Genomic DNA, 25,084 nt, shown 5'->3' on the forward strand with positions numbered 1-25,084 from the left:
CATCTGCCTTTGGCTCAGGTCTTGATCCCCGGAGTTCTCGGATCGAGTCCCGCATCACGCTCACCGCAAGGAGCCCGCTTCTCCCTCTCCCTCTCTCTGTGTCTCTCATGAATAAATAAAATCTTGAAAAGCAAAGAGGAGAAATACACTTCTCTAAGAGTTCCTTCTAGTGAGAAGCTGAGGGGTTTATTTAGGATTTAGTTGGTATGTAAAACTGCAACCACCTCCCCAGCAGTAACGACTTTTACTTCTCTTTGTTCCCGAGGTTCTAAGACTGTACAGATCCCACAATTTCTCCCTTGCCAGCACGCGGACGTTCCAGGGTCCTGGGTCCCCAGGCCCCGCCTGCCCCCTCCGCTGCTCACAGGGGCCCAGGTGCAGGAAGGGCCCGCTCCCCAGGGGAGGCGGAGTCAGAGGACGAGCCTCCGGGGTGCTCGGTGCGGCTGCCCGAGCTCAGGGCTCGGGGCTCGGGGCTCGGGGGTACCTGGAGGCAAGAAGAGGAGAACGCGGCTGGAGGGGGAGACGCTGAAAGACAGGATGTGGGAGTCTTTAAATACCAGGTAAATTTTACATTTCTCCATTTAAAATATGTTTCCGGGGCAGCCCGGTGGCTCAGCGGTTTAGCTTGGTCTTCAGCCCAGGGTGTGACCCCCGAGTCTGGGGATCGAGTCCCATTCGGGCTCCCTGCATGGAGCCTGCTTCTCCCTCTGTCTGGGTCTCTGCCTCTCTCTCTCTCTGTGTCTTTTATGAATAAGTAAATAAAATCTTTAATAGAATAAAAAAAATGTGCTTTCAGTGGCGGTGGGCCCCGAAGTACAGGGACAGTGGGAGGGCAGAGAGCAGCCTTCTTCGGTGTGGTGTGTGAGAGGGCTGGTCACCCCCAAATCCTTGGATGACGGAGCCGTTCACGGGCCCTCCGCTTGGCTGAGCTGCGAGCGGGCATCAGGCACAGCCAGCTCCAGGGGCAGGAGAGGGCAGCCGGGGCCTGGGCCTCATGGCCCTCCCGGGCCAGGGGCTGGGGGCGGGGGTGGCATCTAAGGTGCAGCTGGGGCTGCCGTGGGGTGGACCCGGCGGCCAGCTGATCATTCATGCGGGGGCTGGAAGTTTCTGGCGTGGGCAGTGGCTCGCTCGCATTTATGGCTGATCCCAACCACGTGGGGCCGAGAGAGTCACTGTTCAGTGTCTGGTGCAAGGAGGGAATGGGAGGCCCCTCAGAGTCTGATGAAACATTGAGGCAACTAAGTAATTCTCTGGACAAAGGAATTACGAACAAAAATTGATTATATTTTGAAAGCAGCTGCGTAGAAACGTATTTGAATTTGAGCGACAGGTAAAGCCAGAGAGAGGAGACTAGAGGGGCTTGAGTGGAGACAGCCAAGTACAGGAGCCTCCGGGCCGGGGGGGGGGGGGGGTGCCGGGCGGGGGGGGGGGGGGGCTGACTCAGCTGTGCGGCATCAGGGAGCGACCACACAGTCTCTACCTAATGCTTTGGGAGCTTCGGTCCCTCCCCAGGTGCTGCCACTCTGGACCCTACAGACAACCATCCGCGTGCAGTATTTCTTCCAGTATTTCCCAGCTACCGTCCCTGTCCTGGCTGCCGCGTAGCGTGCGTGGCCCAGCTGGGCGCCGTGTCTTGTAAAGATGTGCTGATTGTGGCCCTGCGTGTTGGGAGAGGTGGGGGACGAGGAAGAGGGACGGGTCCTGCTGACTTCTCTACTGTCAGGGGAACGAAGGGGACCGCGTGGGCCTCCCGGGTATACTCAGGGCCCTGCCCTGGGCTCTGTGCTGAGTGCAAGGTCGGCCTGAGAGTCTCTCCCCCTCCCTCTGCCCCTCGCTCCTCTCTCATAAATGAATGAATAAATAAAATCCTTTTTTTTTTTTCTTTTTTCTTAAGACCAGCAGGGAGGACTCAGGGCCTGCCAAGGCTGGAGACGCTCAGGCCTGGCTTCCTTGGGGCGTCCTCCAGTTTGTGGGCACACGGCTGCAGGGTCGGGGCCTTCCCTGTGGCACAACTCGGGGAGGGAGGGAGGGCCCGGGGTAAGAAGGTGGTTCTCGAGGCGGGTGGACCCAGCTCTGGACCCGAGCTCCACCACCTTCTGGCTGTGTGACTGTAAGTCACAGCACCTCACTTTTCCAAAGGCCCTATTTTCCTCATCTTGAAAGTGGCGAGAACAGTGCCCTGGCCCATGGGGTCCTGGGGGGATGAGTGAGCTTCTCCGTGAACCGCACACGTGCCTGCTTGGGCCCATGAGCACTCGATAAACGGTAGCGATTGGAGTCACTTTATTTAAGTCCCGCGTGGTGATGATAGAGGTGGCAAGAGCCGCCCTCCTGGGACATGGCCTCTGTGCACAAAGTCGGGGCCCTGACCCACCACTGCCCCAACAGCTCCTTGGAGGGAGCTGGTCCCTGTCCTGTCCCTGTCATGCAGTCCCGGACCCCCTTCACCTCCCAGCTCCAATGTCTGACCCCACACCAACAACCTGGCAGCCGCGGTAACCGGTCCTTGTTGTGACACGACTGGGATTTCTGCTCAGGAGTCCGAGTGAAACACACTCTGGCCTTGTTATTCTTTGGTTCCCTGGCATTCGGTTAGGCAGGTTCCTTGTCCTCTTGGCTTCTGATGTCTCCAGGGTTCGAGACCAGGGGGTGGATGGAGAAAGGATGGCGATGTCTGCATCAGCCCCCCCAGACCCCTTCCCGCGGGAGGCCTGGGGGTGTCAGGCTGGACCTGCAGACACCCGCGATTGCCCCGTGGGAGTTTGTAAACTGTGGCGGGAAGTAAGCAGCGGGGAACACGAGTACCACCTGGCAGGTGGAGTCGAAGCGGGAGACCAGGGGGTGAATGGATAGAAAAAAACAGAGAAAAAGAAACTGAAGGGAGACGACAGTTGTGACGCTGATGAAGCTTAAGAATCAGGAAGTGGTGATAGTTCTAAAAGGTGCTATTGGTTAGAAAGCCTCAAAGAGTGGCTGTTAGGAAGGGGCAACGCGTCTCCCTCTCTATGACTGAGGAGCGGGAGGAAAGAGAAAAAGTGGGGAGGAGAGCGTCCTCTGTCTCCCTCTAGGCCAAACTGGGGGGCCGGGCTGTGGTCTACATGGCCCCTTCCAAATCTACAGCTGTCTGAGCTGCAAGTCATGTGGACACTATTGGGACTCCTTGGTTGAGCCATGCCTCCGGGGGGAGGGTCGCCTGGCAAGGCGCCACGTGCACGTGTTTGGGGTTCCCGGTTCTAGCAGCCCATCCCATGGGTCAGCTCTGTAACGCACTGACCGGTCCCCACGTGTATGTCCTGGAACTGAGGCTGAACTCCGGGGAAGGCGAGAGCCTAGGGCTGGAACCGGGTTCTGGGCCTTTCCGGGAGCCCCTCGGGTGATGCCCCCCCAGCTTGCTCGTTGTCAAAGTCGATGATGTCCGTTTCCTTGGCGTCCAGGCTTTCGATGAAGTGGGGCACGTCGGGGGAGGCGCGGGAGCCACCCGTGGCCTTGACTCCGCGGGTCTCCGATGACGCCTCGGTGGCAAGTGAGAGGACAGGCTCGGAGCTGGGGGGCTTGCGGCTGTGGCCCGCGGGGGCGGCCTGGCTGGACACGGGGAGGCTCCACCGTTTGGGGAACCTGTCATTGCTCGGGTCTTTGCCAGAGGCAGACGTGAGGATGCTCCTTTGGTCTCTGGCTGGAGTCGCTGGGGGCCCCGGGTCCCCAGGAGGGGGGGTCCCTGTCCCTGTGGGGAACGGATCCCATGCCCCGGGCGCCTGCTGCCGGCCAGTCCTGCTCGGCTCGACCCCCATAAAGTCCGCGCTCTGGAGGGAGGCCGTGGAGCCCAGTGCCTCGGGCCCCGTGACCAGCACCTCGGGGAGCTGCGGCATCTTGCTGGGGGACACCCGCACGCTGGCCTGCGGGCTCAGGCTCTGCGGGGTGCTGGCTTCCCTGATGGTGGACAGCTCCCCCAGGCTGCAGTGCAGCAGGGCGCCCCCTGGGGAGCAGGGCTGCCGGGCGCCCGTGGCGCGGCGCGGGCCCGTTGGGGGCACCTCCAGCAGGTCCCCGGCCGGGCTGGCGTCGCCGCTGGACGGCAAGAACATGGAGCTGTCGCTGGCCTGCCGGCCGTAGCTCCTCCTCCTGGGACCGGCCGGGTGCTCGTGGGCGCTCAGGAACCTCTTGACCCTCCTGATCACCGAGCGGCGCTGGCCGTGCTTCTCGAAGCTCCAGAGCCACTCGTCGCCGGGGAGCTCGGTCGCTGACAGCCTGAAACACAGACACGGTGCAGCCCCGGCGGTTCCGGAGGCTCGCGTCACAGGGCCAGGAGGGAGGGGATCGAGGGTCCCAGCCCCTGGGGCCCAGGCCCTTTCATAAACTCTTAACGATTATTGGGGACCCCGAAGAGGTTTCTTTCTGTGGGTTACACCTATTGCTATTTACTGTATTAGAAATAGTGCAGGGATGTTCAACGACAACCACGGCCCACACATGCAGGATGTGCACGCACATAGCCCGTGGGTTAAGTGATGACCTCTCACGTGGCACGTGACAGGCCCACTGCATACTCGGGAAAGAATGAGGGTGAAAAAGGTAAAAATCCTTTTAGTGTTGTTACAAAGATAGCTTTGATCTGGAGGACTTCGGTCTGGGCGGGGAGGTGGGGGCGGGGGGGGGTCGTCTTGGTTTTCAGGGATTTCCAGCGGGTCCCGGACCGCACTTTGACAATCACCCATCTAGAGATGCGGACATTAAGACAAAAGAAAAGAAAAGAAAACAAAAAGAAAGAAAACAAAAGGCACGATGTGTGTTCCTTCTCCCTCATGACCGATGACCAGGAACTCAGGCCGTGAACTGAGGGTCCGTAAAACCCCCCCAGAGCAACGGATCGAAGCTGAATTCAAGGTCATTCGAAGCTGAATTCAAGGTCGTGCAAAAAGCAGCTGCCATTCACTTAAGTTTACTTAAGTGCCTCCCACGCATCACCTCCCTGAATTATCACATTCATCTGGTGACCAGGTACTATTAGGATTTTCACTTTACAGATGAAGAAACTGAGGCCCAGGGAGATTCCTGAAGGCCGCAGTGTAGCCCGTGGGGCCAGAACTCAGAAATCTGACTCCAAAGCCTTTGTTCTTTTGATTATTATTATTATTATTGTTTTTTTAAAGCCTTTGCTCTTAATGCCTTTTATACGAAGTCTGCTACCTGGTGTCAGGCGCCAGGTAGAGATTCCTGAGTAGGACAGTCCCTGCCGCTCCCCTGGGGCTAAGGAAGGAGAAGGGTGAACCCTGTGGACAATCCTCTCCATGGAGGCGGGCCTGTGGCCTCCAGCGTGGCCGGCTCCCCCTGCTGAAGCATGCTGGCTTTGGTAATGTTGACCTGTCAACATCTGAGGCGACGACAACCCACCTTGCCCTTTGGACTCTTCTCCTGCAAGGCGGAGATAAATAAAACGGGTGGCGGTGTCGGTGGCAGGTGGCAGCGGGACAGCAGGGAGGCCTGCAGGCCGCGCAGGTGCCTGCTAGCTCTGGGCCGTTAGGGTCCTACTGAGGTTAGAGAGGAGCCACTTCCTTAAACTGCAAGTGCTCCCGGGGCTCTGGGAGCCAAGGTCACCTGTCCACCGTTGGGGAGGACACCCGTGGGGATGACACACTTGTAGGCCACCGCCGCCAGAGGGGAAGAGGCCGGAACAGAGGGTGCTGGGGTACCCCGAAGGTGCAGAGTGAGTGGCCACGGGAGGGTGGCGGCTTGAGGTGGCCAACGGGCCTCCGACCCCAACCTGGGGCTGCTAAGCTGAAGCCCCGGCAGGGCCCTCGGCTGTCCCCCGCACCCATGACCCCCCCACCAGCTGTGACTGTTATACTCTGGCTTGGGCAGCGCAGGCCCCAACCTCAGCACCACCCCCTCCGGACCCCAGGGACTTCGTGGGTCCTGCCTCCAGACACCGGGGCAGCCGCAAGCTCCTCGTTCACGGCCGTCGCCCCGCTCCACCGCCCTGGGAATCGGGGTGCACCAGGCAAGCTCACTGTCTAGGGCGAGCCTCTGGCCTGCATTTGCTGCGATCTTGACTTTTTCTTTGGGATTTGTCTTCCTTGACTCCTTCTAAACCACACACCCGTGTTAAGAGTGATACAATCCTCCAGGAAACGTGTTTGTACTATCCTTTGTGGCCCTTTGGGCAGCCCTAAGGGTTGGTAAACCCCAAGGACAAAATGCTCTCCCTGTGCATTGATGTGATGGATGCGTAGACCCGATGGGGGTGAGAGGGTTCAGTCCCTGTGCCACAGAGGAGAGAAAACCAGCCCCGTTGCAGAGAGCAAGCTGAAAAAAGGGCAAGGCTCTGGCTGATTGATTAGTGATCAATAAGCTTCTGGCTTATTGATTCCCCACTGGACACATGAGGCAGGGCTGCCAATGAGAGCCCACCGCACCTTCCTGCCTCGTGAGCCTGTGCTGCGGACGTGGAGATTTACCCACTTACCCAGCTAAATCCATTGAGCACCTGCTGCGAATAAATTCGCTGCCTCAGCTCTGCATAGCACAGTGTAAAAGGAGGGAGAAGGCATGTCCCTGAGCAGCTACATTTGGGGCAAAGTAAGTCTTTGGGGCAGCTATGGACTATCTTTGTGAGTGGAGGGCAGAACTAGACTCGTGCTATTTGGTAGTGTGCAAGGTGGGCAAGCCACAGGTCGGGCAACTTTGAGGACCCCTGTCATCCCTGGGAAGGCTTTGGGGTTAGGATCACGGCGTGGGAACTTCCCATGCCTGTTGGTGAGAAAGACCCATGAGCAGGTCCTTGGGGGAATGCTTGGCGGCCTCGCTCTGGGGGCCCGAGGTAGGGAAGGAAGCCCTCCCTTCGCCTGTTGGTGCCATCAAAGAGCAGTAGCGAGGAACCTGGCGACCTTTCATCCAAATATTTCCAAGAGGGGACGTCCGTTCCCCGTATAGGATCCCCAGCTCCTCTCTCCCATAGTCAGGCTTCCCGACGCGACAGCGGAAACCGTGGTCTAAGAACAAAATGGTTTGAAGCTGAGAGTACACGGAAGCCAGCACTGGTGGCCAAGTCCTCCATCCTCCTGGACGTCAAGCCTTGGGACGATGAGACAGACATGGCCCAGCTGGAGGCCTGCGTGTGCTCCACCCAGTTAGACGGGCTGGCCTGGGGGGCTCCACGCTGGTGGCGGTGGGCTATGGCATCCGCAAGCTGCAGATCCAGTGTGTGGTGGGCGACGACAAGGTGGGGACAGACCTGCTGGAGGAGGAGGAGATCACCAGGATTGAGGAGCACGTGCAGAGTGTGGACATGGCTGCTTTCAACGAGATCTGAGCCCCAGCCCTGGCCCTGGGTGTGTGAGGCTCTGTAGCCAGTAAAGACAGATTTCAAAAAAAAAAAAAAAAAAAAAAAAAAAAAATCAGAGATTCTTCAGGTCCCAGTGGGGAGGCTTGGATGTACCTTTTAGGTCCTTTTAGACCTTCGTCTCCTCCTCATCTGGTTTTTCCAAGTGTATAGGGTCAGGACAGTCCTGAGGCCCCAATACAGCATGGCTTAGAAGGTCTCGAAACACTCACAGCAGAAACATTATACATTGAGGGTAATTGCACTTGGTATATTGCTGCATGTTAGAGAAGGTCGGATGAGGGCTTAGGTTCCGGGACTCGTTGGGCAGGTAATCAGAGCCCCGAGGACGCTTGTGGAAAGGGCCATGGAGACATTAGTGTCCAGAAGATGGAATTTGAGAATTGCCTCTGTGGTGAGGAGCATGATTTATTTTGGGAGCTTCGCAGAACCAGGATTCCTGCTGCCTGGGCTGCCGCGGACCAGCCGGGTGGCCTGCGGGGACCCCCTTACCCTCCCTGTGACTCGAGAAGCTATGGCCACGGTGCTCCCTGCACCAGCCCCGCAGGTTCACGAGGAGACCCAGGGCGGACGAGCTTCGAAGGGTGCGCGGCACGGAAAGGACTGTGCACGACTGGCAGGTTCCCGGAGGGGACCTCCGAGGCACTGCGGCCTTGTCACACCTGCTGGAGGGAAAGAGAGTGTCTGCCCGAAGGTCACTCCCTTTTTTCCTCCAAGAGAGGAGACCCTAGAGGGGAGGATGCAGCAGTCATTTCACGGGTAGCCGGGGGCTCAGAGTCCTTGGACAGGAAGCAGGAGGCCGGGAGACACTGGGTCCTCCTGGAGAAGGAGGTGGGACCCCCCGGGGGGTTCCCCTGCCCTTGCAGACGTTGCCAAATCCTGCAGCAGCCCTGAGTGCACAACTGTAAAGCATCCATATGGAAGCCACGAGGGGAAGGGGGCTGGTCCCAAAGGGGTGGAGGTGGTGGTGGTGGGGGACACAAAGAAGAGGTTCTGGGAAGCCCGGCAGGCCGCTGGGTGCAGGCTGAGCCTGGGGGGGGGGTGCCTGTGCTTCTCCTGCAGGTCACCCCGCAGCTGCCAGCATGGGATGTGCTCTTGCCTCAATTTCAGCTGTTGAAAAGACCAACAACTCACATTTTCAAAATACCCATGGAGCACCCGGGACAGGGTCAGTCCCACCGGGTCCCCTGCCAGGGACAGACCTCTGGGGCCACCAGCGGCCGTGGTTCTATTAAGGACTCGAGAAAAACGCTCGGGCTGCTTGTCCCCTCCTGCTGCCGTAGGAGAGGCAGGGGACGGGGCTGCTGGAGGCGACAGCGACCCTCGGAAGCCTTGGGCCGAATGACTCAGAAAGACCAAAGCAGCCCTGAGGACTCAGGACGCTTGACGCAGGTTTTGTCCAACAAGTGTGTGTTTGCTTTAACAAACCTCGCGTGCGCGGTCGTGTAAATACGTGCTTCAGAAGACGGAAGGATGAGCGTGGAGGATGCTTGCCTTTCTGTCTTGAGGTCGCTTGTGTGTTTTCTTACCCCCCAGGTTTACTGACCTCTGAGGGACATAGAACATTTGGAAGCTCAACGGGCTCAGGCTGAAGACCTGATGCACCTGCGCGTCGCACAGCCTTAGCCAACGTCCTCACCTCGCACAGTCGTCGTTTTTGTGGCTGTGGCTGCATCACGTTTAAAGTGGTCATTTGACAACTTGAATTCAACGGATTTTGGGTCATGTCAACAGGATGTCAATGAGGAATTTGGGGACTTGATGTCTGCTATGGTGAGTTCCACTTCTCACGGCAGATTTGTTGTCTCCAAACGGCTCAGAGCCTGGCAGCTGCCTTGGTGGGAGCTGATGATGATTCGCCAGAAAAGTCTATCAGAGCCAGAGCAGCACGCGGGGAGGGGTGCGTATTCGTGGCAATGCAAAATGCCCTCTCCCGACCCATGAGAGGCCAGGCCTGGCATTAATGACCTTCTGTGCCACAGAACCTTGTCAAAGCGGGAGCCCAGGACTTATGGGAAAGGCCAGTCCCACACTGAGCTGGGAGGTGCGGGGCCACGCGGGGAAGGAAATCGGGTGGACGGAGGTTGTGTCCACCCAGCGCTGCTCCCAACTCCCTTGCTGGGGGCGCAGTTTCCAGAGGTGGAGCGTCGTGGGAGACCTGCGGAGCCCGGGGAGGTGACACTCAGCTGGCCACGCTCTCCTGCTTCTCTGCCGGCTCGGCGCAAGGCTTGCCCACGCCACAATAGGTTGTGGTCCAAAGCAGGGTTTCAAAAAATAGAAAACAACAACAGAAACCAAAGTGGGGTTTCACTTGGTGAGAAGTCCCCACGTTTTCCTACTGCTGTATTCTATGAGTTTTGCTAGAAAAGGAAAATTAAGTCCTCTACCCCTCTCACGTCTTTAAGAAGGTGGAAACTGAGTGCCAGTGGTGAACCTATGCCGACACGTCAAATAATCCTCAGGAAGGTTCTAAAATTACCGACGTGATGCACCTTCCTCTCCTTGGGAGACTCCATCTCTCCTTCCTTTCTGGTGCATTAAGTGAAAATCAATGTTCCCAGAACACATTTTCGTTGAAGTTAGTGATTCAGAAATTGAGATATTTTTGGTCGTATACAACCAAGCATGCAATAGTGACTGTGTATTTTTTAGTAAAGCTAAAATATTTGAATATAGTCAGCTAAGAAAGGATTACGGACTAAAACATCCACCTAGAAGTGTATTTAACCACAATTTAATAAAGTTTTAGCTTCTTAAATGTATATTTTGGTATATTCAGACCTGTATCACTAAGAATACTTTTTTTTTTCACTAAGAATACTCTGTGCTGGATAATCCTAGTGCTTCGCACACTCGGACATACGTACACTTGCAAAAAAGTAATTGTGTTATCTCTACACATTCTTAGAACCTTGGGAATAAAGACAGAGAAGTAAAAGTCATTACTTCTGGGGAGATGGTTGCAGTTTTACATACCAACTAAATCCTAAATAAACCCCTCAGCTCCTCACGAGAAGGAACTCTTAGAGAAGTTTGTGTATTTCTCCTCTTTTCTTTCCATGATTTTATTTATTTATCCATGAGGGACACACAGAGAGAGGCAGAGACACAGGCAGAGGGAGAAGCAGGCTCCCTGCAGGGAGCCCCATGTAGGACTCGATCCCGGGACCCCGGGGTCACACCCTGAGCCAAAGGCAGATGTTCAACTGCTGAGCCCCCTGGCGTCCCTATTTCTCCTCGCTTCTAAGTGCATCCTGAGCTGACTTCATAGACCCACGACCTAAGGTCACTGTGAACGTGAGGCAGTGGTGACCTGTCTGAATCCTGGCAGAAAGCCCACGGCAGCAGCATTCTTCATGGGCGCTGCAGCCAGTCCCTCAGGGCTCACAGGCTGAGCGCAAGCACAGGTCCATGCTACACAGTCAAATGATCCATTTCATAAGCAGCTCCAGCCTCTCTCCTCCAGGATTTGGGATCCTCCAGCTGTTATGGATAGGTATCGCATTAGGGTTTTCCCAATGCCTTTAAGGGATTATTGCTTCTTTACTCGTGGTGGTTTTGAGTTTCAAGACAGGATTAAAGGGAGTTATGAGACATCAGGTCTTTAATTTCCATGGGTTCCATTCTGCAGGGACTTATAAATTTGTGCTAATGGATAATTCCAAGTATTCAAAAAAGAATTAGGATTTTGGAGTGACTCATGGTGGTATAATGTGAAAAGCATCGTTCCTCCCGCTAGTGGCAGGCTAGGCCTGGATCTTATTTTTCGTAGGTTGTAAAAGGAAATTTATTTTCAGCAACGCTGGCTTGAGTGTAAGCATTCTAGGTTTGTTCTGGTAAAGCTCGGTTTATTGGGCATAAGTGTTTAGTAGTGCCCAGGGAAGACCCATTTGCATTTCAGGGCTTGGGCGTGTTTTCCTTATATGTATCTCGTAGACAATTCTTCCTACGGTCGTTTGAGGGTGTTCTCTTCAATTTGATTAATGGTGTCTCCATGGACAAGATAATGACAAGATGCCTAAATTAAGACAGCAGATCACCGCAATGTATCCTTTAAATATCTTATAATTTTATATGTCAACTCTACTTCAATAATGCTGAAATTAAAAAAAAAAAAACCTGGTACTCCAAATACACTATCATTTCTTGCTGTTTTGGCTCATATTGGCTTGGAATTTACCCTCTGCTGAATCCCCTTATTCCTCTCTGTGTGCTAGCTCCTAATTTATTCTTAAAGATGCACATTAGACTTCTCAGCTCCTAGGCTGGTTGAAGTGTGTCCCTTCATTGTGTTCCCATAAGACCGAGTATTTCTCTATTGCTTAGTTTACCACACCGGATCATAACATTTCTCTTCATTATGTCTGTGAGCTTATGAGGTATCTGGTTTTGATTTTGGTTTTTCATCTCTACGTAGCATTTGGCATAGAACCCACCATATACCAGGCCCCGAAAGCATATTTTGCCTGAATAAATGGATGAGTTCATTCCCTATGTCAAGATACAATGAAAATCATGATATTGGAAATTTGTACTTGAGATTAAAAAAAATGGGGAAAAGTTTACTTTATTTCGCTAGTGCACAGTTGGTAAATGTGTAGAAAATAGAGCAATATTTTCAACATGTTCTTGAATACAGAGAAGGGAGGAATTGTCTCTAAGGAATTTCCTTTTTTATGTGGAAATGAGCAGTGTGCTGAATGTGAAGAAAACTAGGAGGCAGAGTGATTTCTCAGGTTGCCCCTGGATAGTACTTTTGCTCAGTTATTGAAGGGCATCGCCTTGATTTTTAGAATTTCTGGGTCATGGGAGTTGTGATCATAAGCTTGAAACACTGATCTGAAAAGATAAGGGAAATTTGATTTTGAATTATATATGCTGGGAACATACATCCTAAATAGAGTAAGAAAATAAAAGACTCATCCAGGAAATGATTTTATGTGCACTTCGAGCAGCCAACACTTGTCTGAAATGTTTGCAGCCATACCATTTTGACACCTGGTCTTTATTCACATGCAAAGAGCTCATTGGCTCAGTCATCATCAATAAGATCACCTGTGCTACAATAATCCTTACTTTTCCCTTTCCCTTTCCCTGAGCCTCAGTCAGTTGGCTCTTTGATATTGACCCTGTATTCGGCGAGTGAATAATACAGTGCCTGGGGAATTATCTTTTGTGATTTTAGAGGACATCTACTGCTTTGTCAGCCTAGCGAACCCATTCGTCCTTTCCTGGTAATAGCACTCTCATTTTCCTAAGACATCATCTACTCCATATGGTTGGTTGGGGCTGACTACACCATTGGTCCAAAGATGGACACGTGAACCAGCCTCGGCTCATCAAAACATCATGTCTCCCTGTTGATAGTGATTGGTTCAAGAATGGGTATGTTAGCCAAGTCTAGCCAATTAATTCATTAGTTTAAAGAGTTGGAAAAGAGATATACTCTTTCCATAGGATTTGCTGAGAAGATAGGCTGTAGGCCTAAAGCTTCTGGCTGCCATCTTGCCATCTCGCCATCTTGCCATTGGGAGGGAAGAGCCTGCCTGAAGACTGAGCCAGTGGAGAGAAAAGCCGAACAGAGACACAGGGCAATAGTGAGTCCCTGGCGACATTCTTTGAGCCTCTGGATCCAGCCAGACCCAAAGCGAGGCTAGTCTCCAGATGTGGCCCAAGAAAACCCTTTTTGCTTATGTTAGCTGGAGTTGGTTTTCATCACGGGCAACCAGAAACAACTTGTCTACTAGCACAGTCCTGGAAAGAATCGACAGTGATGGATCAAAGAGGGCATTTCTGTGAATTCTCCAAAAGCCTGTGTCCTTAGAGCGACTCTTCCTGGGTTGTGAGGCTCCCCTTGAATGGTCCTCACTCATACAGGAAATCAAGATCAAGTGAGCTTTTGCCCAATTGTTTTTCTGATCAGCTGGTTTAGAGGAGTCCAGTTAATGCCGCCCCGATGGACGCTGGCCTTTGCCTGTACCTGTTCCCATCGTGCCAGCAAATGGGCGGTCTTAATTCGAAGAATTCTGACACTTTGCTGCATTCTTAAAGATCCTATCTCCTAATTTTCTCTCCCGCATTTTATTTTGTGTCCTGGAGTTCCCAGAACTAGCTTAATACAAAAAATAACTTAGACTTGTTTCATCTTTCTACGCCTTACTCTGACATCCATAAGAGATTTACACAAGCCAACAATGGCAATGCTCCATGGTTCCACCTGGAGTGTTTTTATGTTTACAATCTCTAATCTTCTCGATACTTATCTTGGGGTAGCTCTTTTCTTTGAGGTCTTGTGAATTCCTAATCTGAGTTTCTATATTTAGAAATAGGAGAAATACAGATTTTAATACTTCCTAAAGAACCTGGACACACAAGACTGTAAAATTATAACGATTGGGATGAATGTGCAGATCAAGATAAAAATCTTGAGACCAGAAAAAAAAAAAACATTTTAACCGTTCTGCAAAAACAATTAAATGGACAATAGAAATGAAACCCACAGGCTCTTACGGCCTAAATAGCGTCATCACAACGATTTCCCAGTCACTACCCAATGTGCTGGTTTCTTTTCTCTTACAAATTAGGTCTTAAAATAATTTGTATTAATCAGTGATGGGAATGGAGTGATCCAAAAAGAAACTCACAGAAGAACATCTGTTAATTTTCAAAATCGAGAAAGTCTTCAAAATCCCTGACAGTGCCCCTGCGGGATGTATTACAAAATGCTGAGAAGTGCAAACGACAGTGAATTGCTATTGATGGAGACTGAGCAACCAACCGGGGAAGGGATGAGCACCCCGGGCTGGAGGAAGTGCTGGACCGCAGTCTAGGCTTAGCAGGTCCTCTCAAGCAGGCAAGCCTGGCAGGGGGTGTGGGGTGTGGGAAGAGGTGGGGGGGAGGGGGGAGGTGGGGGGGGGAGGGGGGGTTGGGGGGGTAGGGGGGTGGGGAGTGCGACCCCCTCCAGGGTGTGCTTTGAGGGCAACACTGCAAATCTCTCAGCTCCTAAATCCTCTCATCATTTGGCACAACACCTGAAATTCTACTTGTCACGTTTCCCTTTGGATCTCGAAAGGCTTTCAGCCTCAGAGGCCTCTTTGGAGGAGAAGTGCCACAAACCATTGTGAGTTAGGATTAAGAGACATTCAGCCAAGGGTAAAGCCTTGTAGGAGCAGCATTGATGCTCCATGTCCTGATGGTGGGGAGAGAGGAGGGTTGACTGCTGGGGGGGACAGGAAAGGATCCCAGGTGGCACTACAGGAGGGAACCCATCTCATGAATCTGCCAAGAGCTGGCCTCAAAGACTAGCAAACATAGTTTTGCCAAAAGTCATAAGGAAAATCCTGCAAAAGTGTTTTGTGCTTTTTCTACAATTTTTAGAGGGGTTTCTTCTGATTTTTCTAAATTTGTCCACAGTCGTCTCTTTAAGTTACTTGGAAACTGTGACATCTGCCTTCAGCAAACATACTTAAACTTCCCCCACATTCACACATTTCTCCAAAATCAAATACATTATCAGATTTAATAAAATTATTCCAGAACTGTGCATGATTTCCTTCAGGCCGCAGCCCATTTATTTAAAGCTAAGTACACAGGGACAGATTGTTATGGTAAAACTGTAGAACAGAGACTGACTTGTCTACCAAACATAGTTGAATTAAATCTTAGAGAAAACTTTTGATAAAACTTATCTCATTCCTTAAGATTTGCTTGCCTCCATGCGGTCTAACCCAGTGCCTGCACGTGCTATACGCTCAATAAATACTTGTTAAAAATATACTTAGTTTTGATAGTCATGATTAAATGACTCTATAATCGAATAGCTAAACTACTTTTCAAATTGGAAGGAAAAAAGGGGATACTTTCATAATGATTAGGAAAGTTTTCCGTGGCATAAAAACAAAGTGCAAAGTATCCCCAAATACACACACACACACAAGCACACATGCCACATTTAAACCAGAAACTATAGTCTTTTCACTCTCAAACTTGGGCATGTTAATTATATCTGAACATTTGAAAAGGCTAGCCTTCTAAGATATTAATCATTGAGAGTTATCGTGAAAGTAAACTCAAGATTGGGGCATAAAAAGATCAGAACAGAGTCCTACTTATTTTCCAAACATTGATGATTTTTTTAAAAATGCACTTACCCCATTTCGACTGTTGACCCCAGGAATGAGGGTATGCAGTAGTCAGCAGCTGCCAGGGTATAAGGCGGTCGAGCAGCAGAATCATCCCAGTAAATGTCCTTCTTCATCTTGGGTAAGCTCATGTGCATTTCATCCACAGCCAAAAGAGAGACCTAAAATCATCATTTTACTGTTAGACGAATTTGGATATGAATTGTATAAAGAAAGAGGGGCCCCTTGGGCAGGGGGTGGATGGGATTTGCAGTAGGATAGAACAGTCTGCAAGAGTAAAAATACAAATGTCTATTGTTCATATTTGCTCTAACCAGGGCTGCCACGGAGAGTTGTACATGTTGTGTACTGCACGAGAGCGCTTGGCAATGGAGGTGACAGCACTTGGCTATAAAACTGCCCAGACTTGGTTTAGCAACCACTGGCCCAGAGTGGACCTGGCTACATTTTGCCTAGAGGCAGGAGTGACACCTTCTACTTCCTTCCTCAAAGTCCCCGTGTTGTCTAATGTCTGTCCCGACTGCAACCTGATCGTCCCAGATCTTACAGGAGTCAGGGATTCTCAATATCACATTCTGTTGATTCCATAAACACACTTGATATCATTTCTTACGTGCCCTGACTTTTTGTTTGTTTGGGGGGAAGCACATCGGCAAGTCTCTGCTTCTCGGGCTGTAGAGTGGTCTCCCTTCTTGACCTTGACATGCTGATGGGTGAATAAATGATTAATCTTCTGCAAATCCAATTTTTACAAAGAGCGAGTGGCCTAGCCATTATGCTCCCTCCCTGGTAGACTGAGTGTGATCGTTGGGGGAGGTTTGGGGCCACGGCCTCGGGAGCTGTGTGTTGAGACCCTCTGGACTGAGTGTGTGGCCAAACCCGGTATAAACTGGCGATCCTGGCAGCGGGCATGGAGATCCTGGCGGGCGGCTGCCCAAGAAAGGCCTGGAAGTTCCCTTGCCTACCTGACCTGCCACCCACCAGTCTGGGTGGCCTGTCCCTGAGTTCCTTCTCTGCCGGCTCTCCATGTATGGGGCCAGTTTGTGAACCAACTGGTGAAACGTGTGAGACCGGTTAGGAGCTGGGTAAAACATGAAATTCTTTCCCAGCCTGTGGGGGAAGAGAATGGTCTCAGGAGAGAGTCCTGCCTGAAAGGAAAATTCTCTCATGCTGGTTCCTCATGGAAAACCTCTCTGGGGCAATGCTTTGGGGTCAGGGTCCTGGGGTCTGTTCAGTTCAGCGCAGGGAGATGTGAGATAGGGGCCTGTGTGGCCCATGCTCCCGGTGGCCCGCAGGCCCCTGCAGGACAGGCAACTGGGGACGCTGGCCAGATCACGCCTGGCTGCCCTCCACGCCCCTGCTAGCCTCCCATGGGCGGCCACAGAGAACAGATGACAGACTGAGTGCGAATATCGCCCTGCAGTAAGATGGAAGAGGCTGTATCAAGCTAATAAAGAAACAAAGAATACGGGCTTGAAATTATCTTTAAAAGGGGCTACATTTCCCTGCAACTGAGACTCAGGACCTGGGAGGTTCCAGAAGGACGTGAGACAACACGGTGCAAAGCCAAGCCTCTTCCGTTTGCAGCTAAAGCTCTCAGGTGCGTTTGCAACACAAGCGGTTCATTATTAAATTATTAATGCTTGTACAGGAGAGAGAAGCTGCTCTAACCTGCAGGTTTCTGTCAATGCACCAGTTGGTTTCAAAATCATCATCGTCTTCTCCAAAAGGGTTGATGAGCTGCTCGGCCACCTGTAGTCGAGGACAGAGAATGAGTCGGTCGTGATGCTCATGAAGACTGAGTGTGGGCCGGAGGGGGCGAAGGTGGTGCCCTTTGCCACGTTCATAATGTGAGCCCAGAGGGGAGTGGGTTACCCCACGGACACGGATGCTTATCCGCAGGCGAGGCCCTAGGCTCAGTCTCCAGTGAGGCACCTGCCGGGGCCTGCTCTCCCTTAGGTCTGGCATACAGACCCCCTCCAGGGGAAGCCCTGTGCCGTTAGAGCCCAGCGAGTGACATTCAGGTTCAAATCGAACCGGTGCGGGCTAAGGGGCATGACAAGGTGCAAGGTGCTGGGCATGTCCAGGCTCCGGGCCTGAGATCTTCGGGAAACTACAAGCACCCAGGGGACGAGCCGAAATGCAACCACGGGGAATGTACAACAGCGAAGAAAGAGTTAAAGCGCGATTAAAAAAAATAATACAAGGCTTTTCCACAATTCCTGGACGTAACCACGAAATGCAGGAGTCGGAGAGCTAGAGAGTCACAAAGCTGGAGTTTGCCTCACTTTGTTCTACGCTAAAGGGTTTGCTATTGTCTGGTGAGTCAGTTTTCCCACTGGGAAAAGCTTAGGTAGCTTCTTTTTTTTTTTTTTAATTTAATTTAATTAATTTATTATTTTTTTAAGGTAGCTTCTTAGCGCATTTTTTCCACATATTTTCTAATAGTTGATCAACAGGACACAAGCTTACCACGTTCTGGAATTGGGTAGCCTTGTTGAGAGATTTATATGCCAAATAGGACTCCCCTGTTCTCCTTTTGAAATAATCCCTTTGAGGGGTGCCTGGGCTCAGTTGGTTGAGCATTGACTCTTGGTTTCGGCTCAGGTCATGATCTCGTGGTCATGAGATCGGGCCCCACATGGGGCTCTGCGCTCAGCACAGAGTCTGCTTGGGATTCTCTCTCTCCCTCGAAGTCCTTCTGTCCCTCCCCACTGCTCACGGTCTCCCTCCCTCCCTCTCTCTCTCTCTCTCTCTCTCTCTCAAATAAATAAATCTTTTAAAAAGTAAATAATCCCTTTGATTTTAATTATTTTGTGTGTGTGAGAGAGAGAGAGAGAGAAAGAGAGCAAGATTTTACATTGGGTCTAGATGGGAAAAACAAGTGTACAAAATAAGGACGCCATTGATTGCTTGAGTTTCTATATTCTCAGGCTTTGTGGTAGAAAGTCTACATATTTAATTTTTAGGATTTAAGTCTAACCACTAACCACTTAGAGCAGTTGCTCTCAACCTTGGATGAAGACCCAAATCACCTGGGGAGCTTTAAAAGCGTGCGGTCCCTCCCTCAGAGATTCTGATTTACTGGGTGAAGCTCCAGGAGGCTTGAGTGCGAGGCTGGAGTTGAGGAGCACCCCCGTGGAGAGGTGCATCTCCCTTAGTCTAAGGGACAAACCTGGGCAGACCCTGAGTCCCGGGCAAGGCAGCCTCACAGCTTGTCCACATCCAAGCCCTTCACTGTAACGTCCAGGGCCTAGCCACCCTTTCTTGCCTGGGGTTTTTCCTTAAATGGGCCACTGGATAGGCCCTAAAAATATTTTTGTGATATCCAGGATTTCACTTTGATGGGGTCAGTCCTGCATATAGGATTAGAGTCTATACTTACCTCCCCAAGTGATACATTTCTGGATGGACTCTCTGAAAAAATATCCTTCACTTTCTTGGACGCTCTCATTTCCAGCAAATAACTAATATACTGTTTATAATATTAAGATGGTTCTTTTACACTTTGAAAAAAAATTTGTAAATATTAGAATGGGCAAGATAGAATAGTTGCTTGGAAAGTGAGAGATAATCCGCCGGGTGGGAAAATACTCTCCTTTTAGGGTCGTCTATCTCTTAAAGGAGCTAAGATTGTATTTTCATATTTTGCCTTTCAAAATATTTTATAAAGAAAAATAATGTTAATATTTTAGAGCTCAACTCAGGGGACAAGACCATGAATGACCAGAAATATTGAGCATTTGGCCAGCGTGGTGATTTTCTGTTTATAAGGCTAGAGTCTAGTTTTTTTCCTCTAATGGGAGATGAGAGCTATTAGTCTCTCTTGCTATTTCTCTGTCTTAAGTGGGTAAAAATAATCGAGAATCACCGTCATCGGCTGCCAATGTCTTTGCCATTTATAAAGGACGTCCCTTAAAAGCTTCTTGAAAGGCCAACATGTTTACTTTTCTTGGTTAAGAGTCAAACCGATGAAAGTCAAGACAATGTTGGGGAGAATTTTGCCACAGCCTGGAAGGCCGCCCCAGAGCACAGCCCCATGTGGCTGGCTGGAAGGTCAAACGTTTGAAAATTGGATTTTTTTCAAGTCATCCTCAAACTGTCATTAGATTTTGATTACCTTCATGGAGCCCTTGTCTTGGCGTGTGTGCACTTCTCTTTAGGAAGTTCACAGAAGCGATGGAGGACTCAGGTTTTGGGGCACCCAGGGGGGCACCTGGAGATGCTGGGGACCTGTCCTTCTTGTGCTCTGACCTGTTTTTCATTTCCCGGCAAACCAAATGTCGTCAGAAATCCTGGTGTTTCTGGTTTTGATTCTGATGAATCATCTTCGGAGTCTCAGTTCTGGTTTTGAAAGTGGGTTGCATTTAATGTGACACAGCTGGTGGGATTTCAGAGACTCGTAGCTAACCTCAGAGTTAAGCAGAACCAAGATAATAATATAATACGGGGCGCCTGGGGCAGGGGGCTCAGTCGGGTGAACGGCGGCCTCAGGCTCAGGTCAGGATCCCAGGGTCCCAGGATCGAGCCCCATGTCGGGCTCCCTGCTCAACGGGACGTCTGCCTCGGCTGCCCCCAGCCCCCCAGCTTGTGATCTCTGTCTCTCTCTCCCTGTCTCTCTCTCAAATAAATAAATAAAATCTTGAAAAAACAATAATATAATACTAATGCTTAAGTCTAATATACAAGGCTTATTTTTTTTTTTAAGATTTTATTTATTTGAGAGACAGAGCAGGGACCTGATGCAGGGCTCGATCCCAGGACCCCGGGATCATGACCTGAGCCGAAGGCGGCTGCTTCACCGACTGAGCCTCCTCAGGCGCCCCCCAACGCATCTTAGTCTCTCCCTTTTACTCTGCCTCGTTGCCTATTGTGGCATAAAATATCAAGGCAGTTACAGTTATTACTTTAATTACATTATTTTAATCCTCACGCAAGCACACAAGGACTTAAAACATCAGTGGCCATAAAAGTGTGTTCTTGCAATCTCTTGGCTTCATGCTGTAACACGGCGCTCACCACGGCTCTTGAATCCCTAGTTTAACAGTAATGACCTCCCTGGGCGCTTAACTGTTACCTCTACCTGTGACCAGCTCATGCAGAGTGACTCGGCCAAGGCCCGTCGCCGAGTGTAGAGCCTGATGGAGGTTGCGGACCGGGCCTCGGGCACCAAGACCATGGCCTACCTACCTTGAGCCATCCTGCGTAGAAGAAGAACTGTAGGAGGGTGAAGATTGGAATGTAAAGATCCAAGTCGTGCCCCGCGTAGCCTTTGGTGGGATCCAGAAACTGGCGTCCGATCAAGCAGGCGAAGAAGAACGTGTAGACGGCCAGCGTGACAACCTGCAGTGGAGACAAGCCCGAGTGAGGGCCTGGCCCCCCAGGCACCCGGGTGCACAGGTAGCAAGGAGAACCGCGTGCAAGGTGTGTGATACCTGGGTGTAAACCAGTGGAATCCCGACCCAGTCGTAGCCAAATAAAAGGCTGCACCAAGAGCGGTATTTGTTCATCTCCTATGCCAGAAACAGATAAAACACGGTTTACTAAAATGATGGGGGTGCCAATGAATTCTTCCTGGGGTTTGTCACCGTGTCTTCTATGAATTTGTCTGTGGAGAGGCAGAGACAGACTCTGGAAGGCTGGTAGTCGGTTCTGAAGGCGAGTCCAGGGGCAAAATTCGGAAAATGACAATCAGCATCTTCAGCAACGCAAAAAAGGTTGACGACGGTTGGACATTTTTTAAAATATTAAAGTAAATCTGGACTTTATGGAACTATCCCCTACTCTGCTAAAGCCACAATTTCCAACGTGTATACTGGCCCCAGGTTGTGATGGGAAGGCTCGGGTTAATAGGTTAAATAAGTCATTTCTACCCATTTTGGTACATTTTTGTGGAGAGCCCACTTTTGTTTGTTTCTCTACTTATTTGGAAAACACGCTTGCTATAGATTTTAGAAAAAAAAGTTTTACATCCTGCACCCACCCCCCAAAATGAGGACTTACTGTTATTCTTGAGACAACCCTTATATTGATAGGAAATTTCTCTGTTGGGAGCAGAAAGGACTCGAACCCATTGATTCTTCCTTCATCGCGCCTAAGTTACTACGCAAGACTGGGCAAGAGAGTTCACGCTAGATCGGGCGTTGTTTTTCTGTGATTCGCTCCCTTGGCCTAGTTCAGGCAGGAGGTTGTCACGTATCAAACGTTTGAAAATTGGATTTTTTCAAGTCCTCCTCGATGCCTTGAAAGATACGACATATCTTTCCGGCTCTTCCATAAATGTGTTTCTCAGATGAACTCAGGGGTTATTTCGTTTAATGAAACCATAATCTTGTTTCCTGGCGTACCTGACAAGTTGGCTTTACCTCAGGAAATTCCAGATGGGGAGAGCTGACCGGGCGGGTTTATCTTTACTCCAGATTTTATTCCAGGACCTGAGAGCCAGGGATGGTGACTAGGCCGTGTGGGCACCAGATCGTTCTGAACTCCTGATTAGCTCCTGCTAATCAGTGAAGGGACACTTTCCTACAGAGCCTCGTACGAGGCTGATTCCGTTTGGCCAGAGGTCCTACGCAACCACTACCGGTCCACCTGACTTCAAACCTGTGCATCATCCCTGTTCCGCACGTTGAGGGTTCTGATACTAGCCCCGTCTTCCCGGTTCCTTTGGAACCAGAAATGGACGAAGCAGACTTGTCCTGTCTGACCTGTGATGTCCAGACCCCTGTCGGTGTCTGACTGGCATCTTATACTGATGTCTTGCGACATACTCACAGTCATCAACGATTGCAGATCAACGCTGTCTCTGATTCTACCCTCCTTCCGGGCTTTAGCTGCAAGATTTCCAAACCAGATGAATGGGACCCAATATTTCAGGTGAGGAGATTTGAGATGGTCAAATAATTTTCTTTCATCAGCTGTCATAAACCCTTGAGCACAAAATAAGAGTAGCGCAATTATGCAGAATGAGTTTAGCACTGATGCCATGCGTATTTTCGGGGTTGCTACATGAGCATACAGTGGGGGTCAATTAAAAATAGATAAAATGAAGGTTGTTGCCCTCAAGTAGCTTATACTTGTTTTTTTAATAATAAATTTATTTTTTATTAAGTAGCTTATACTTGTATTAGAGATAAGGAACGTGTGTGGGGGTGCACATGCAAGTTAGGTAACAGTAATACATAAGGCAAGGCCTGTTGGCAATCCCTCATAGGATGGCCAGGAGGAAGTAAGCTGACATTAAATGGGGACTAGAACATCTGGGGAGGGACACCCAGGGGCCCCAGTGGGTGGGCATCCGCCTTTGGCTCAGATCACGATCCTGGGGTCCCGGGATCGAGTCCCGCATCGTGCTCCCTGCATGGAGCCTGCTTCTCCCTCTGCCTGTGTCTCTGCCTCTCTCTCTCTGGGTCTCTCATGAATAAATAAATAAATAATCTTAAAAAAAAAAAAACATCTGGGGAAGGTTTCCTTTTTAGGTTCGGGTTGATTCATCTAAAATTGAGAGAAAGAATACTTAGAAATATTAGGATTCAAAGAATAAAAGGTGTCACCTTTGCATTTAGTGCAAACTCTAATAAGTTTGCACTAAATGCAAAGCACTGAGTGTAGCGCGGAAAGCACGGATCACGTACTTCTCCCAACCCTCACTCCCTTCTGGGTCCTGGCTCGGCGGGTCCCGTGGAGCCTCCCGTATGCTCTCTCCTCCTTCCCTGGGGGTTTCTCCCTTTCAAAGCTCCGCCAACAGGGCCCCTGTCACCTGACATCATAGCGATGTCCTACATAAAGTTTTCTCCTGCCAAGAGCATCTGGAAGGGCGAAGCGCATGCAAAGTGCACAGTGCCCGCAGCAAGTCATGGCAGGATGAAGCGTTACAATCCTTGTGTGTGTGTGTGTGTGGGGGGTGCATATGACCTGGCTTGTCTGAGCCTGGGGTGACCGGTCGTGGGTGTCCCAGGTGGGAAAGAGAGATGATGACCTCTGCCTCCCCGAGATGCCATGGACCAGGCCCAGTGGGGACCCTCACTCAGCACAGACTCAGCCCTCGGTGGGCCCCCCGCTACCACGTTAACTGCTCACCCCACCTCCCAAGCTGCACGCCACGGCAGAGAAGAGATGGGAACCGGGGGGGCAGGAGAAAGAGAGCAGCAGGTTCATTTAATTGACATTTACTGAGCATCTACTATGTGCCAAGGCTTGTTCACACAAATACGTACTTTTAGAAAATTAAGTTTTTTGGGGGGGAAGGGGCAGAGGGACAGAGAGAGGGTCTCAAGCAGACTCCCCAGGTGGGGTCCCCCTACCCTGAGGTCACGACCTGAGCCAAGATCAGGGGCTGATACTTAACCCATTGAGCCCCTCAGGAGCCCCTCGAGTATGTACTTTAAACCTTTGCGGTTTACACTGGACTATTTTTATTTATTTATTTAAGATTTTTAAAATTTATTCGTGAGAGACATGCAGAGAGAGAGAGAAGCAGGCTCCATGCAGGAAGCCCGACGCGGGACTTGATCCCAGGTCTCCAAGATCACGCCCCAGGCTGAAGGTGGCACCAAACCGCTGAGCCACCCGGGCTGCCCCTATTTTATTTTTTTTAAAGTTTGATTGAATCATTCAAATGGTATAGAAATCCAAAAGAATATTAATAAGAAAAGTCAGTCTCATTTTCCCAGCCACACGTTTTCCTCCCTGAAGGAATCACTGAGACCAGTTTCCTGCGTATCTTTCAGGGGAAACATCACACAGGCTTAAGTTTTAGGAGCACAAGTGACTTTATACCACATATGGATCTGACATTGTTCCTATTTTCTGGTTGTATCTTGGAGACCCTTTTTTGTTAATACACACAGAGCAGCACCATTGTTCCCAATGCCTGCCTCTTAGTTAATCATATACAATTTTTTATGTACATAGTCCTCTTTTGAATAGACATTTGTTTTTAATTTTTTTGCTGTTAAAAATAACGATGCCATGATGACCCTTGTACCTATTCCCTTGACCATTTCGGTGGACTTTGCAATATTAATTATGATTTAATACCTGTAATTTAATACATGTTTTCTGAACTAAAGCTTTTTTTTTTTTCTAAAACTGAGGTTAGACGTTAATTTTGAATTAACTTTTGAGTATTGGGAATTTGATTATTATGATGTTCTAACACATTCATTTTTATTTGGTTTTTTTAAAGATTTTGTTGGTTTGAGAGAGACAGAGATTGTGAGAGAAAGAGAGAGAGAGAGAGAGAGAGAGAGAGAGAGCACCAGAAGAGGGAAGGGGGAGGGTCAGAGGTGGAGAAACAGACTCCCCGCTGAGTGGGGAGCTGGGCTGGGGGCTGGATCCTGCGACCCTGGGATCACGGCCTGAGCCAAAGGCAAACGCTTAACTGACTGAGCCACCCAGGGGCCCCAATTCTAACACATTCCGATGAAAATCAACTTGTGACCCGATGTCACACAGTTTATATCCTTAACTACCTGCCATCAGTTTCCGGATCTAATTAATCTGCTTTAAGTATCCCCCCTTCTCGCCACGTAGACTGAGCTTAATTTCACAGGCGCTACCATAACGGAAACGGAGTTACAGGAGGAGTGAGACGAGCTCATTTTGAGAG

The 25,084-nt window shown here is 50.4% G+C and overlaps 1 protein-coding gene across 1 annotated transcript in view; it reads right to left on the reverse strand.

Annotated features, from left to right (window-relative positions):
• Positions 1-3,201: 3,201 nt before the first annotated feature.
• The window catches only part of BEST3 (bestrophin 3), a 36,830-nt gene continuing 14,947 nt past the window's right edge, over positions 3,202-25,084 (reverse strand). The window contains exons 5-10 of the mRNA XM_072743118.1: positions 22,249-22,403; positions 20,910-20,987; positions 20,665-20,817; positions 17,146-17,226; positions 15,484-15,635; positions 3,202-4,242 (exon numbers count right to left, since the gene is read on the reverse strand). Of these exons, the coding sequence (XP_072599219.1) occupies positions 3,330-4,242; positions 15,484-15,635; positions 17,146-17,226; positions 20,665-20,817; positions 20,910-20,987; positions 22,249-22,403 (1,532 nt within the window). The 3' untranslated portion in view covers positions 3,202-3,329. The remainder of the gene's footprint in view (positions 4,243-15,483; positions 15,636-17,145; positions 17,227-20,664; positions 20,818-20,909; positions 20,988-22,248; positions 22,404-25,084) is intronic.

Source organism: Vulpes vulpes, chromosome 16 (genome assembly GCF_048418805.1).
Source record: "Vulpes vulpes isolate BD-2025 chromosome 16, VulVul3, whole genome shotgun sequence".
NCBI classification, from domain to species: domain Eukaryota; kingdom Metazoa; phylum Chordata; class Mammalia; order Carnivora; family Canidae; genus Vulpes; species Vulpes vulpes.